Below are 14,745 nucleotides of genomic sequence, written 5' to 3'. Positions count from 1 at the left end.
CTGATATTATTGTGCTGTATCAGAGAATGTTTGTATAATTTCTTCTTTATAAGTTTTAGTGAATTTTTTCTTTGACTTATTGTATGTTTAATTTTCAGGAATGTTCCCTGTGCATATGAGAAGGTAAATCTCTATTTTCAGAGTGTAAAACTCAATATACATTCATAAGAACTACCTTATTGAATATCTTATTTAGATCTTCTATAACTTAATTCTTTGTTTGTTTGGCCTGTCTTGAACAGAGAGTGGTGTATTAGTGTCCTATTATTCGTGCATTTTTGTCTATTTTTTCTTTCACCTTCTGTTTCATGAATGTAGTTTCTACGTTATTCATTGTATAGATATTTTTAACTCCTACATCTTCATTTTGAATTGTGGCTTTAGCATTATAAAATATATTTTTTGTTTCCTTTAATAATTTTTCACTTGAATTTTACCTTCTCCAGTATCAGGATTACACGTTTTCTTTTTGATTATTTTTATTTGCTTGCTGCACCTTCGCCCATCCTTCTATTGTCTAGCTTTAGCTTTTTGAGTCAACTTGTTTTAGTTGTGTCTCTTGTATCAAGTGTAGAGTTGGTCTTTGCTTCTTAAAGCAATCGGAATTTTTTTATTTTAATAGATTAAGTCTATTTTCACCCATTGTCTGATAGGTTTGGTCTTATCTCTGTCAAAATACTCACGTTGTAATTTTGTTATTATGTAAATTATGCTATACTGACTATATTTCTTTCTCAATGTGTTTTTGTTGCCTTTTCCTATTCTGCTTTTAATTTCTTTGGGATTTAGGAAAATTTATATTTTTATTTTAGTGGTCTTTATACTACGTTTACTATTCCTTGTAAATATCCGTTTCAGAATTCTGTTATTCTCCCTTTACATACGTTGAGCATCAACTCTTTGTTGTGTTAAATTTAAATTATACCCTATTATCTATGTGGAAATTAATGAATTCTATTTTCTCCTTTTCTTTAATCTTTTCTTGTTTATTTCTACCTTATCAGATTATATAATATTTATAAAATACTTTTTACACTTTATCTTTGTTTCAGATCTGCAATTAAATATACTCAGTGTTTGTCACCAGCACCTTTACCAATATTCCACAGTCACATTTGGGTTTAATAAAGGTTTTCCTCCTTTGGAAGGGCTTGTGAATACAGTATTCTGAATTCTTGATATTTTAGTATGTTTTTCTACACTTTTATTATTTGAATGACAGCTTGGCTACCTATAAAACCCTTGTCTCACCATTTTTCACTGTTTTTTTTTCTGAATTTCTTAGAAATATTGCTTACACTGCCAACATGTGTGTTGCTGATGCCAATCTAATTGTCTTTCCTTTCTCTTTTTCCTATGAAGATGAGAGTTTAAAACAAAAACAATTTTGCATTTAAAGTCTAATAGCATATGTTTCAGAATTTAAAATCCCAGTTACTCCAAAAAGCTTTAGAAAGGAAGATTCAGGGATTTTTTTTTTTTTCTGGAATGTTCTTTTGAATTATAGTTTTAAATATAAATTCTGTTACTTTTTTTGGTTTATATCTCAAGGACTCCAATTACAGATATATTGAAATTTATTTGTCTTCTATCGTTTCTGATCCTTTAATGTGTTTCAAAAGTCTATTTTTATTGGCTATGCTTGTTTTCTCCTCATTGCCATTTATAATTTTAAGTGAAATCTATTCTCCCTTGGTTTCTAGTAATTTAATCATCGTTCTCATCTGAGATGATTTTGTCTTTTTTGATTCCTGAATAAATTCTTATTTCATATCTTCCTTTTATACATTTTTATTCTGAATTTTTTAACTAATAAAAATACTTGGCCGGGCGTGGTGGCTCACGCCTGTAATCCCAGCACTTTCGGAGGCCGAGGTGGGTGGATCATGAGGTTAGGAGATCGAGACCCTCCTGGCTAACACGGTGAAACCCCGTCTCTACTAAAAATTCAAAAAAATTAGCCGGGCGTGGTGGCGGGCGCCTGTAGTTCCAGCTACTGAGGAGGCTGAGGCAGGAGAATGGCGTGAACCCGGGAGGCGGAGCTTGCAGTGAGCCGAGATGGCGCCACTGCACTCCAGCCTGGGCGACAGAGCGAAACTCCGTCTCAAAAAAAAAAAACTTGTATAATGTTTGTTAATCCAGGTTACAGTATTTTGTTTCAGTTTTCTTTATGTTTATTTTTGTGTGAGGAAAATATGAAAAGTTTTTATTATTTTTTTCTTTTTGTTCTCTTTTTTGGATATTATCTGCCAATTCTTTTCAAATTTGAACTATCCTGTATATATTTTGACCTGTAATAATAAACAGGGTTGTACATGTTTGGATAGCTTGCTGGTCTTCTTAGTTGTAGATTCTCTCTTATGTATAATGAAGTTAGAAGTTTCTTTAGTTAATGAGTGCTGGGTAGGACTTGGTGTGTTTTCTGCTGGGGATGTGGAGGAGTGAGAAACATAATGTGTTGATTTTAGATTCTTGTGGCACATTCACGGGAAGAAGTTGAGTAAGCAGTTATACACAGATAAGAAGCTCCATCTTATTTAGAGAAGGGGAAAGAATGGGATATAGAACAGAGTTGTAAGGAATTATCTTAGATTGAATGAAGGACTCCTGTTTACTGTAATAAAATAAAAGGAATGGATGGGTGCAAATGCAGGTAAGTGTGTTGGTTTGGTGGCAGAATGTTTGTATCCTGTTTTTTCTTAGAATGTTGGGAGAAGGAGAAAAAAGCTTTTGTTGATTGGAGAATATTTTATATAGCAGAAACTTTCTATATACATGAAAAATGTGGCAGAGAAGAGATAAAGGAAATATAGAAGTTGCATTAAAGTCCAGTTGAAGCTGGAAGTTATAATCTGTATGATTATTATAGTATTTTTCCTCCATAGCCATACTTTGAACGTAAGCATAGGCTGAGGCTGTTTTCAGTTTGGTTTACTCAACACTGGAATTTGCATAAACCAGTATGGTGGATGCAGAGTGACGTAAAGGACAAGAATTTTAGTTAGAAAGTGGTTGAAATAATTAAATGCGGTATTTAAGCTGGATATACGAAGAACCAAAGACAGAAAAGGAGAGATTATAACAAAAGGCGTAACTCATTGGATATTTCCAAGAGCTTGGCTCTTTTTACAGCACTGTACATGCATTTTCTCATTAATCTCATAAATCATTATCAGTTGTAAGTGGAAAAAATTTATCCTTTCACAGATGAGGAAACAAAGAACTAGAGTAAATAACTTGTCCAAGGTGACATGGCCATAACAACAACCAATGAAAATTCTGCTCACCAACTGGTTGGAAATCATGTTATACCCAAATATTCTCTCCTAGTTATAGAAAATAATGATGAAACTATTGACCCTACTGTTTTTAATGATATCTTAACTAGAATAAAGAAGGATTGGCTTTATGTTTAAAAATACTCATTTTGCCAAAATTATAATGACAAACTATAGCAGTTCAAGTATTGAAATAACATATATTATTTGAAAATAATATAGCCAAAAATACATCGTGAATAAAGGATTGTTAAAACCTCAACTTTTTGGTGGCAGTGGATCTCCCTTTCTGTGCCAAGAGTTGCATAAGGCATTTTCACAAAGGATCTTATTTTCCTAAAAAACAAATCTATGAAGTTTGGAGTATTAATGGCATTTTATGCATAACATCAGGTTCAAAGACAGCACGGGATTTAGTTAAACATGCACAGCTAGTTCCATGGCAGAGTGAGGGTTCCAGGTCTAGTTCGTATGCTCACTGATGTGCATGATACCTTCCAAATGTCCTGTCTGTTTACTTGGTCAGCTAGGAGAAGCTTCCTCAGTCTTACATCTTTAATACATCCGCAGGCATGCTAGAGATTTGTTTACAAATGAAGAATAAACTATGCCGTAAGATCAAAGTCAAAATAAAGTGTTTCCTTAACAAAGCAAGGATCTTCCTCAAAATTAAACTATATTTTCATGATCAGTAAACCATACCTTCCACCTGATTTTGAGGATTGCTATAGCAAACTAAATTACTTTCCATCATTTTATTTTTTTGGGGTAAATACCAAAGACCACAGCATGAAAGGAAATACACATGGAATGCAAGTTTCACATGCCTGGTTTTAGTTAAATTTCCTTTTTTTTAAAGAACTGTTTTGTTGTGGAATAAATCATTTTTGATGTTAGCTGTAGAAATTAGATTGAGAAATAATGTTAAGCATGACATTTTCTCAATTATGTTATATCAAGAAGGGAGTTAATAACAGAATAGAAAAACAATAAATCGGATATGGGACCATGTTTTGTACTTTTTCAAATGCCAAACAAACTGACCTGCACCAGGTTATCCAGGTCATAAAAGTAATCAAGTGATCAGGTTAAGTACTGGTAACAATATTAAATTTCACAGGCTGGTTGTAACTTGCATTTGATTATTTCAAGGAAAATGCCAAGTAGAAATTATCCTTTCATTTCTTGATGAAACATTATTAAAATCCGTTATTAAAAAATGAAGAGAGTGTTCTTAGGTAAAGATGACTGGCCATTATCTTGTAATAACTAACTGCATAATTGTCCAACAGTAAGTGCTAGCGCTTTATCCACAAATGTTTTTCCCATTTCCTTTATCCCTTTGAAATAGAACATTGAAGAATAAATAGTCTGTTCCTCCTTCCTTGATATACTGCAATGATTGTAAAGAAGGGTACTTGTAGTTTTATATTATGTTTGGCACTAGTCTAAGTATTGTAGGTGATTAAAAAATCCTCCTATAAATTATGTTTTCTACCTTTAAAAGAATGTGCAAGTCAAGCAAATAACACATATAAACAAGACACCTGCTGAACAACTTAGCATAAGAAAATTCAGTGCTAAGTGAAAAGCTATATAATGTTATACTAGTTCATAGAAGAGAGGGATTCATAAGTGCAGAAAGAGTCTGTAAGTCTGTTTTGAGATCTGGGCTAGAGTAGTGTTTCTCAAAGTGTTGTCCAAGACTAGCAGTCTCAGCACCTTCTGTAAACTTATTAGAAATACAGATTCCAGGGGTTGCCCCAGACCTACCATATCAGGAACTCCGGGTTGGGGTCCACAATCTGCAGTTTAACAAACCTTCCGGGTGATTCAGATGAAGTTAAATTTTGAGAATCACTGCTATAGATAATAAACAATGTGATATTTTATTCAGTTAATATGTTAAGTGTCTAATATAAAGTAAGAAGAACGTAATAAGTTAAATCCTCAAATAATTGTGGAACTTCATTATTGATGAACCTTGCTGATGGCTACTTACGTTTTTAAAACTCCTGATAATTAAAATAAAATGATATTAGGTCAATGGACAGATAGAAAAAAGTAGAGATTTTATAAATCAAAGTAGTCATGATTTTATAAATCAAAGTAGTCATCTAATCATGTATTTTGCCATTACTTTTAATGGCAAAAACTGCAATTACTTTTGCACCAACCTAATAATTTCAAATTAATTGTTTCTACTATTTGGCAGGTGCCTTACCCTCTTTATTTTAAATACAGAAAATTTAACCACAGATTGTTTTATAAGTCACATATGACAGTACCTGGAAGTAGGAGAAGTTAAATGATATAATGACTTACAGCAGGGCTGGTTCTCAAATGGCTGCATTAGAATCACCTGGAAGAATTATTAACACAGATTGCTGGCCCCTACCCAGAGATTCTGGCTTAATATGCTGCAGTATGGCCTGAAATTTTATATTCTGAAGAAGTTCCCATGTTAAATGAAGAAGTTGATCTTGCCTGGTCTGAGGACCATATTTGAGAACTACTAATAGGAGAGATTCCTTCTGAGTATTGATATGAGTGTTAAGTTCAGAAAAAATATTGCATTATTTCTTCATAGTATTAGGATCTAACATATCCCTTGTCTTGAATTTTTCAGGCTTTTTAAGCTAGCTTTCAAACTAAGTGGATCCAACATTTTTTCCTCCAATATTTTTATATGCTTTTCTGTAGAGCTATTGGATTAGCAATAACTTCTCTCCCTCTAATTTGGTTGATTTTCAGGAAAGCATTAATCTTTGCTCCTTCTATTCTCAACTAGTGTTTATAAATAAAACTGGTATAGATGAAATATTTGGCTTTAGTTGGCATTTCACAGTTCTAATAAAATGCAGGAATTCATACAAGTGGGAGAACTGTTGTTTATGTAATGTGATATGGTTGAATTTTTTTCTAAGTACTGATTATGTTTGCCAAATTTTAGAGGTGCTTCTGTGCTTTATTTTCTATAATTCTGGGAAATTCATTAGAATATGAAATTATGGATGACAGTGTTGTAATATGCTTCAGTGCATTGCATTCTTAGACTCTTTCTCCCTTAAACTTATTTCAACTCAGGTATTTGAGACATTTACGGGAAAAAATGCTTTTATTTTACCTCCTATCTTGCTTTCATCTAGGATAAAATGTTCTTTCTGGTATGAAACAAGTGTGGCAAATTGCTTGCAGAGAACTTTGCTTGTTGTGATGCAGCATTTTGCTGGACAGAAACAAATGCATGGCTCATAATGACTGTTAGATTTCAAAAAGTCTGGGGTGTGTACATGTGTGTATATGTGTCAACAGGCTCTTCCTTGCTATCCTTTATTTTGCTCAGACAGTTTAATAGTTGTACTAATCTGCAGATATTATACATTTTAGGATTATATTCAGCTAATATTTATCGTTTTAGTAGAAGAAGTGTCAGATACATTTGTATTCACTAGCAATTGATTCATTTGGGAAAAAAATTTAGCTTCCAAAACGTAGATGTAAAATAAGATGCTTAACTTGAGCATAGTAATGTAAAGGTATATATCACTAAAAACAATTATAATTTAACAGCTACCTAAAATATGCATTATAGATGTTTATTTTAAATACGTATATACTAAAGTGCCAGATAATTTCAACTAATAACCTATAAATAACTCCAGTCCTAATGAAAGTTTTGTTTTTACTTTAAAATGTAACTCTTTGAAGGCAAGGTCAAATTAGGTCCAACATAGTGATCAATTTTAAAATAAAAATGAAAAAGTATATATGAATAGGACTGATATAGAATATTGGTCACATTTACCTTGGAAGTAAGACGGTCTATTCTCATAAGAATGACTATACAGTACCACAGTTATTTTATAACTTAACTCAATTATCTGCCATTATGTACACATTTTTATTGTTTATATAGTCACTTTATGAATTTCTGAAAAAGTTATTTGATGTCAGGAAAAGTTAATATCAGTAGTCCAGAAGTAATTTTAATTTTTCTGTTTGTATCTAATGTTCTTTAATATGTAATGTTATATATTGTTATTTTGGTAAGCAGACCTCAAAACTGAATTCTCTGTTTCTTTTTGTCAAATCATTAAAAGGGAGAAGCAGGATCCCCTGGTGCTCCGGGGCAGGATGGAACACGGGGAGAGCCTGTGAGTACCTTCTCATTTCAGTTCTAAAAGATGAAGTTCTTTTCCTGTTACGAAATCCTTTTTGGTTATTTAAATTCTTCTCTCAGATGCCCTATTATTTGTTCAGTGACTTCCAGATTTTAGATGTTGTAGAAGCTCCTTGTGAAACACCATAAAATATTGAAATGTTGAATCCTCTTTTAGAAACCAGGAAGAATTTTGCAAACAGTGTGAGTCACAAACCACAAGCACTCATGCCCAAACAAATGCGTGGTTAACACAAACATCATGCTCTGTTGCTGAGCCTTTAGTCGACGTCACTTTACCACTCATCTATTGTTTCATAGTATACTCTTTGGGATCTTGTGTTCAATAAAAATCAGGGGTAGAGAAACATGACTAAGAAAGTATTGAATCTGAATCCTAGATATCTACATTTTTAGCAAGTGTCCCAGGTGATTCTGAACTTCAGGTGAGTTTTAAAAATATAGTTTGCCCCCACATTTTATTCCTACAACTCATGGCCAACATTTAAATACCAGCAGATCTTATTTTATTCATCAAAGGTACCTACCCTCAAGAAATCTGAAATTTGCCTTGTGCGGAGCTAGGTTAAGAATTGAAGTAATAGCTGAGGTGTATTTTTATCACATTTATCACAAAGTGTTCAGTTGAGATTTCAGAATTTAAATATTGTACATAAGAGGGAGAGAGGTATCACCAAAGCTTCTTAAATAGGGTAGAGGGATTAAACTACTCTTAAAGTTACTTAAGAAAATTTTCGTTGAATTTCATCTTGTGTATGATTATGTACTGGGCCAAGTTCTATATAATGCTATTACCTTCCAGAAGCTTATAATTTAATTTGGAAGACTGAAAAAAATGATGCAAATAATTACCAACTCTTTTTATTATGTGCCAAATATGAATCTGATATGGAGTCAGAAAGCCAGGGTTTGGAGATGACTACTGCTACATTTCAGCAGTATGAGCTTGGAGAAGTCACTTCACATCCCTGAATATTTTTCTCTAAGTGTGAATAGTGTAGATGCTTATAATGTAATGCTTACTTCATAGGGTTGTTGTGAAGCTTACGTAGGAAATTTTTTAAAATTGTAAAAACATTGCACAAATGCATGGGCTATTCTAAGTGCTGAAAGAGTATAGGAAGGTAATCCTGTTATTGAGGTGCTTGAAAAAATTTTACCAAGGGTTTGCGCCAGATTTGTTCGTGAAAGGATGACTGGGAATCAAAGGAAGACAGGAAAGAGAGAACTCATCTGAATGAAGACACATATGTGAGATGGTTAAAGGTGTGCCCAGGAAATTATGAAATGATCTTAATGAGGTCCTGAATCTGCAGAGAAGGGTCTCTGTTGCGTGTTAGAAAGTAAAGGTAGAAACTTGGCTAGGGCCATAAAATGGAGAGCCTTGACTGCAAGTTTGAAAAGTAAACCTTATTCATTTGTCATTGAAGTTTTGTGAGAAAAAAAGAGAACATAGTAAAAAGAACTGTTTTAGAGGCAGTGTATGAGCTCCTGGTGTGTGTGGAATGATTGGAAAGGAGAAGAAACTGGAAACAGGGTGCTAGTTAGCAGGCTGTTTTGACAGACCAGGCATGAAGTAGAAGGCCTCGACTAGGGCATTAATAAGCATGGAGTGGGTTCAATAGGGTAGCATGAGCTCAACATATGTGAGCCATAATTGCTGTTATTTAAGAAAAATTATGAGACTTGGTAACTGGATATAAGACTGGGTGTGATTATTTGTTTATGTTATTGTTTCAGAATATAAAGTAGGTGTGTGTGTGTGTATGTGGGTGTGCGTGTATGAGGGAAAGAGCATAAGAAACACAAAGAGAGGTGAGAGAAAGAAAGGTGAATGGGAAGAAAAGAAGGAAAAAGAGGAAGAGGGAAATAAGAGATAATAGACATGAGAGCTTGGATATAATTTAGGATGTGAAGGCCGGGTGCAGTGGCTCACGCTTGTAATCCCAGCACTTTGGGAGGCCGAGGCGGCTGGATCACGAGGCCAGGAGATCGAGACCATCCTGGCTAACACGGTGAAACCCCGTCTCTACTAAAAATACAAAAAATTAGCCAGGCGTGGTGGCGGGCGCCTGTAGTCCCAGCTACTCGGAGAGGGGCTGAGGCCGGAGAATGGTGTGAAACCGGGAGGCGGAGCTTGCAGTGAGCCGAGATGGCGCCACTGCGCTCCAGCCTGGGCGACAGAGCTAAACTCCCTCTCAAAAAAAAAAAAAAAAAAAAAAAAAAAAAAATTTAGGTTGTGACTGTTTTCTAAATGTCTGTGAGTTAGTTATTTGGAATCTGTAATTCATTCTCCCGTAGAAACAATGTTAGAAAGGGCAGACTGACCGGCAAGTCTGTGTAGACCATAATTCAATGTGAGGAGCACATATTTACTTTGAACATGATACTATTGAAATATCTTCATAAAACCTAAAAAGATAAAAGAAATATTAAACATAGGCCGGGTGCAGTGGCTCACGCCTGTAATCCCAGCACTTTGGGAGGCCGAGGTGGGCGGATCATGAGGGCAGGAGATTGAGACCATCCTGGCTAACACGGTGAAACCCCGTCTCTACTAAAAATACAAAAAAGTAGCAGGGCGTGGTGGCACGTGCCTGTAGTCCCAGCTACTCGGGAGGCTGAGGCAGGAGAATCGCTTGAACCTGGGAGGTGGGGGTTGCAGTGAGCCAAGATCGCGCTACTGCACTCCAGCCTGGGCGACAGAGTAAGACCCTGTCTCAATATACATATATATATAATATATAATATAATATATAATATATAATATAATAATATATAATAATATAATATTTTATATATATATAATATAAAATGAGGAGTGCTTAGAAGTTGCTTTCCTTTCCCATGGCTGCTTGTTTCTCATTTTTATCCCCAAGCACACACTGATTTGGGTTTGTTTTTGCCCTGCCTGCTCCCACTTTATTCAAGACTTATTCCTGTCTAGAGTTGTTGCACTAGAATAATTTACCATTCCAGGGAGTGTGGCCCTTTAGATTTTAACCATTTCCTTCTTTTCTTTTTTTTCTTTCCTCCCAATATTCCTTCCACCCCTGTAATGTTTAGCTTCAGTGGTGAGGGAAACACAGTGACTGCCTCATGGAGGCTTACAGCCTAGTTGGGGAGATAGGTGGTAAAAGGATAAACAAGCAAAAACTAAATTACCAAGTTCAAAAAGATAGACAAACAAGGTGCTGAGGCAAAGAATAATGTGAATGGGGTAGTAGACTTTATTGAGATGAAATTTTTCCTCCTAAATCTAGTGGTAAAAAACTGGGAGTTACTGAGTGAGACTCTCCCACTCCAGCCCAATGGATTGGGGAACACAGGAGAGGTTCCTTTACTTCTTTTCTTCCATTCCCCTCTCTTTCTTGATGAATGGCAAAGAGGAAGCCAAGTTTCCTATGCCAGGAAATGCACCCTGTTAGGAAAGCAATTCACAGGTTAAGTGTCTCAAATTTGCTGATGTCTGGAAACAATTCTTCTGGTCTGTATTTTCTTCCAAATAAGAACAGATAGCGTTACAAGCTATTTTTTTTTTAACAATTAATGAAAACTTGGTTTTTATTATGCTGTGCAAATGGATTCTTATCATTTGTGGAAAAGCTTTGAAAATAGAAAAAAAATCCATAAAGTTTATATATTTTGTGACACAAGGAAATAAACATTCTTCCATTGTGTGGGAATAATGGTTTTAAGTAGTTGTAATAAATGACTTGGCTCTACTATAAAGGGCATATTCACTTTATTCTATAATGTGGCAGCCAAGAAAATTAATGGAGTTTCACATGGAAGGACAGAAGCTCTTGGAAAAATGCTTTAAAGCTAATTAAACACAGCTTATGTCAGTTTAATGGTGATTCATCCCTGTAAGCAGATTGATACATATGAACACTAACTCCCAGAATTAAAATTAATGGCTAGCACTATAATTTATTAGGAAATGATTATATTACTTCAAAATACAAGTACATTCACATGTCAATACTTTGAATTTGAAAGCTAGTATTTGTCAATCCTAAAAGTAATTCAATCCTAAAAGTAATTTACTTTCTAAGTAGTAAATTATACCTAATTAACTTCAATTCAGGAAACTGTAAACTCAGGTCTAACACCAGATAGATTTATTATAGCTTGTTTCAACCATGAATTGCTATGTTTAAAGATTATATTCTTTCAATTATTCAGCAGTATTTACTGAGTGTCTACTTTGTGCCAGACATTGTACTAATTGAGGAGAATATGAAGATTAATTAATCATGGCCTGGCCATCAAGGAGTCAAATGAGCCAATAGATGGCAACACAGTATGAATGTTATGAACATAGGTATGGGGGGAGCCTGAAAGGCTGTGGAAGATGTGTATAACCTTACATGAGGCTGCAGGCACTGTCGAAAGGTATGCATTGTTTAAAAAAAAAAAAATTGCAGGCCAGATGTGGTGGCCCAAGCCTGTAATCCCAGCATTTTGGGAGGCCAAGGCAGGTGGATTACTTGAGGTCAGGAGTTTGAAACCAGCCTGGCAAACATGGTGAAATCCCATCTCTACTAAAAATACAAAAATCAGCCAGGCGTGGTGGTGGGCGCCTGTAATCCCAGCTACTCAGGAGGCTGTGGCAGGAGGATTGCTTGAACCTGGAAGGTGGAGACTGCAGTGAGCCAAGATCATGCCACTGCACTCCAGCCTGGGTGACAGAGTGAGACTCTGTCTCAAAAGAAACAAAAACAAAAAAACCAATATTATGAGATATAATTCACATACAGTTCACCTATTTAAAATGCATAGGGATGGCTTCTTAAAAACACAACTCTCTTGGCCAAATTCTGGGTGATAAATATGAGTGTGCTAGTTGTTTGGCCTGGCAAGGCAGGAGTGTGTAGCATGCATCTTCCAAAATATAGAGGCAGAAGAAAGCATACTCTGAGAAGAACTGACAGTAGTTGAGGCTGCCATGCGGTACATGAAAGGGAAGTGACAAACAGTAGGTGAGCTTTTAGGGATAGATAGAGGCCAAACCAGGAAGGGCTTTAGGTGTCTGTGCTGTTTGCACTTAATTCTGAGAGTAATGGGAGCCCTACTTCCCTACTTAAAACTTTTGACTGGAAGCAGTTAGTGAGCTCTGTCACCTCTAGTAACAACTAAAGTGAGAGTGGTCAGAGTTGGGAGAGGGGGAGTGGGACGGATTTGAAATGAACTAAACAGGTACTAGCAGGGCTTGAGGATCCATTAAATGCGGGTAAGATAAGAGATGACTCTTCAAAAGTCTTACTGCATGGATGGATACAGAGGAACACCAAACAGTAAACAGGGAATAGAACACAAAGAACCAGTTTTGGCTAGTGCAGGTGATCCTAAAGTATGTTTAAATGGAACATATCTAAATAATAACAAAGGCATTTAAAGAGAAGGTCTATATTTTGGGATAATTAGAACATAATAGGCTTGTAAAAATAGAAGTTAATAAAATTTCAATAAAAAGTTGTGGGTCAGATCCAAGGAAATTTTAGATGAATTTCTGTAAATACTAGTGGTAGTAGGTTAAAAATTGCCTCCCCCTCAGAAATATCAGATCTTAACTTCTGAAACCTGTAAATATGGTTTTATTTGGATAAAAAGGTCTTTGTAGAAATGATTAAGTTAAAGATCTTCTGATGGGGAGATTATCTTGGATTTTCTGGTGGGCATGAACCAGTCAGTTGAGAGTTCAGAGCAAAACTGAAGTTTCCTAGAAAAAGAAGAAATTCTCTCCATGGATTACAGCGTCAGTTCCTGTGTGAGAGTTTCCAACTTACACCTCCTAATTGCCTGTCTCATGGATTGGTATTTGCCTAGCCAGTCCCCACTCTTGCATAAACCAATACTTTGCAACAAATCTCTGCCATGTATATGTGTGTATACATACATTCATATATCTCAGCTGGTTCTGTTTCTCTGCTGGAACCCTGACTGATGCAGATTTTGTTTCCGGGAGTAAGTACCTAAGTACCTAAAATGTAGAGTGGCTTGGGAACTGGGTAATGTATAGAGGCTGTATGAATTTTGAGACACATGGTAGAAGTAGTCTATATTGCCTTGAACAGACTATTGGTAGAAATATGAATGTTAAAGATTGATAGTGAGGGCTCAGTGAAGAAGTGGAGGTCATGTGGAGAAAGCCTTTCTCATCTTAGAAAATATGTATAGCATCATCAACACACTGTTGCTAGATGAATGGACATTAAAGACACTGTTGATAAAGGAGGAAAGAGGAACGTGCTGTAGGAAACTGGAAGAATAGTGACACCTTGCCATAAAGTGGCAGAAAATTTAGCTAAATGATGTCCTGCGGTTGTGTGGAAAGTAAGACTTCTAAGTGATGAACTTGTATATTTAGCTGACGAGATTGCCAAGCAAAGTGCTGAAGACAGAGCATGATTTTTTTTTCTTACTGCTTATAGTAAAGTGTGAGGAGAAAAAGATATTTGAGGAAAGAACTGTTAAGCAAAAAGGAGCCAGCACTTGATGATTTGGGAAATATCCTGCTTATATAGATTACAAAAGATGTTAAAATTAGCAGATTCACTGTTACACAAGCATGCTGGAAAAAAGGTTAAGGTTGTGGCTAGACAAAGTTTGCTAGTGCAAAAGAGATTAGGTACAGGACTCATGAATCCATTCAACCAGCCCAGTGGAAGCCACAAATAAAGATATGAGACTATCCAGGAAAAACCTGGGGAGGAGCCTCTTGTCTAATTGTGTAAATCCTCGTTATATATACAGGAAACTTACAAGGTTTTGATAATGTTATATCAGCAGAAACTCTGCCAGTTTGGAATGAAAGGTACAGAGACAAGACAAAGTGAGGGAAGGCTGTTGGACGCTCAAAATTTTTATAGGTAGGAAGCAGGCTGATAAAACTACTCAACTTCAATTATGTACTATCTTTCAAGTAAAAAAAGAATAGTGATTCCAAGGCTGGCAGGGCCTCAAGCCCAGAGGGGTATTCCTAGGTCATGAAATCTGATGGAATTTTTTCTGCTGGATTCAACATTGCAGAGGGTCAGTGACTCTTTTCTTCTTTTTGAGTGGGTATGTTGATAACTTATCCTTTGCCTGTCTTAACATCATAATGGGGAAATAGATAACTTGCTCTGTAGTCTATAGGTTCACAGATGGAAAGGGATATTGTCCTAGGATGGATCATACCCATAACTGATTTAGATAACAAGATTTAGGACTTTAGAGCGATTTATTATTTAGATAAGAATTTGAACCTCACTGTAAATTGTTGAGACTTTTGTGGAC

At 35.6% G+C, this 14,745-nt stretch overlaps 1 protein-coding gene across 4 annotated transcripts in view; it reads left to right on the top strand.

Annotated features, from left to right (window-relative positions):
• COL21A1 (collagen type XXI alpha 1 chain) overlaps nucleotides 1-14,745 on the top strand; it is a 189,281-nt gene that overhangs the window by 137,894 nt on the left and 36,642 nt on the right. For 3 of the 4 annotated variants that reach the window (XM_063707667.1, XM_063707669.1, XM_063707668.1), the window contains one exon: nucleotides 7,382-7,435. In XM_063707667.1, coding sequence (XP_063563737.1) covers nucleotides 7,382-7,435 — 54 coding nt within the window. Of the gene's footprint in view, nucleotides 1-98; nucleotides 124-7,381; nucleotides 7,436-14,745 lie in introns of all 4 variants that reach the window. The other variant, XM_055390334.2, reaches the window with a different exon arrangement.

Source organism: Gorilla gorilla, chromosome 5 (assembly GCF_029281585.2).
Source record: "Gorilla gorilla gorilla isolate KB3781 chromosome 5, NHGRI_mGorGor1-v2.1_pri, whole genome shotgun sequence".
NCBI lineage: Eukaryota > Metazoa > Chordata > Mammalia > Primates > Hominidae > Gorilla > Gorilla gorilla.
This window is presented reverse-complemented; position numbering and strand designations above follow the sequence as displayed.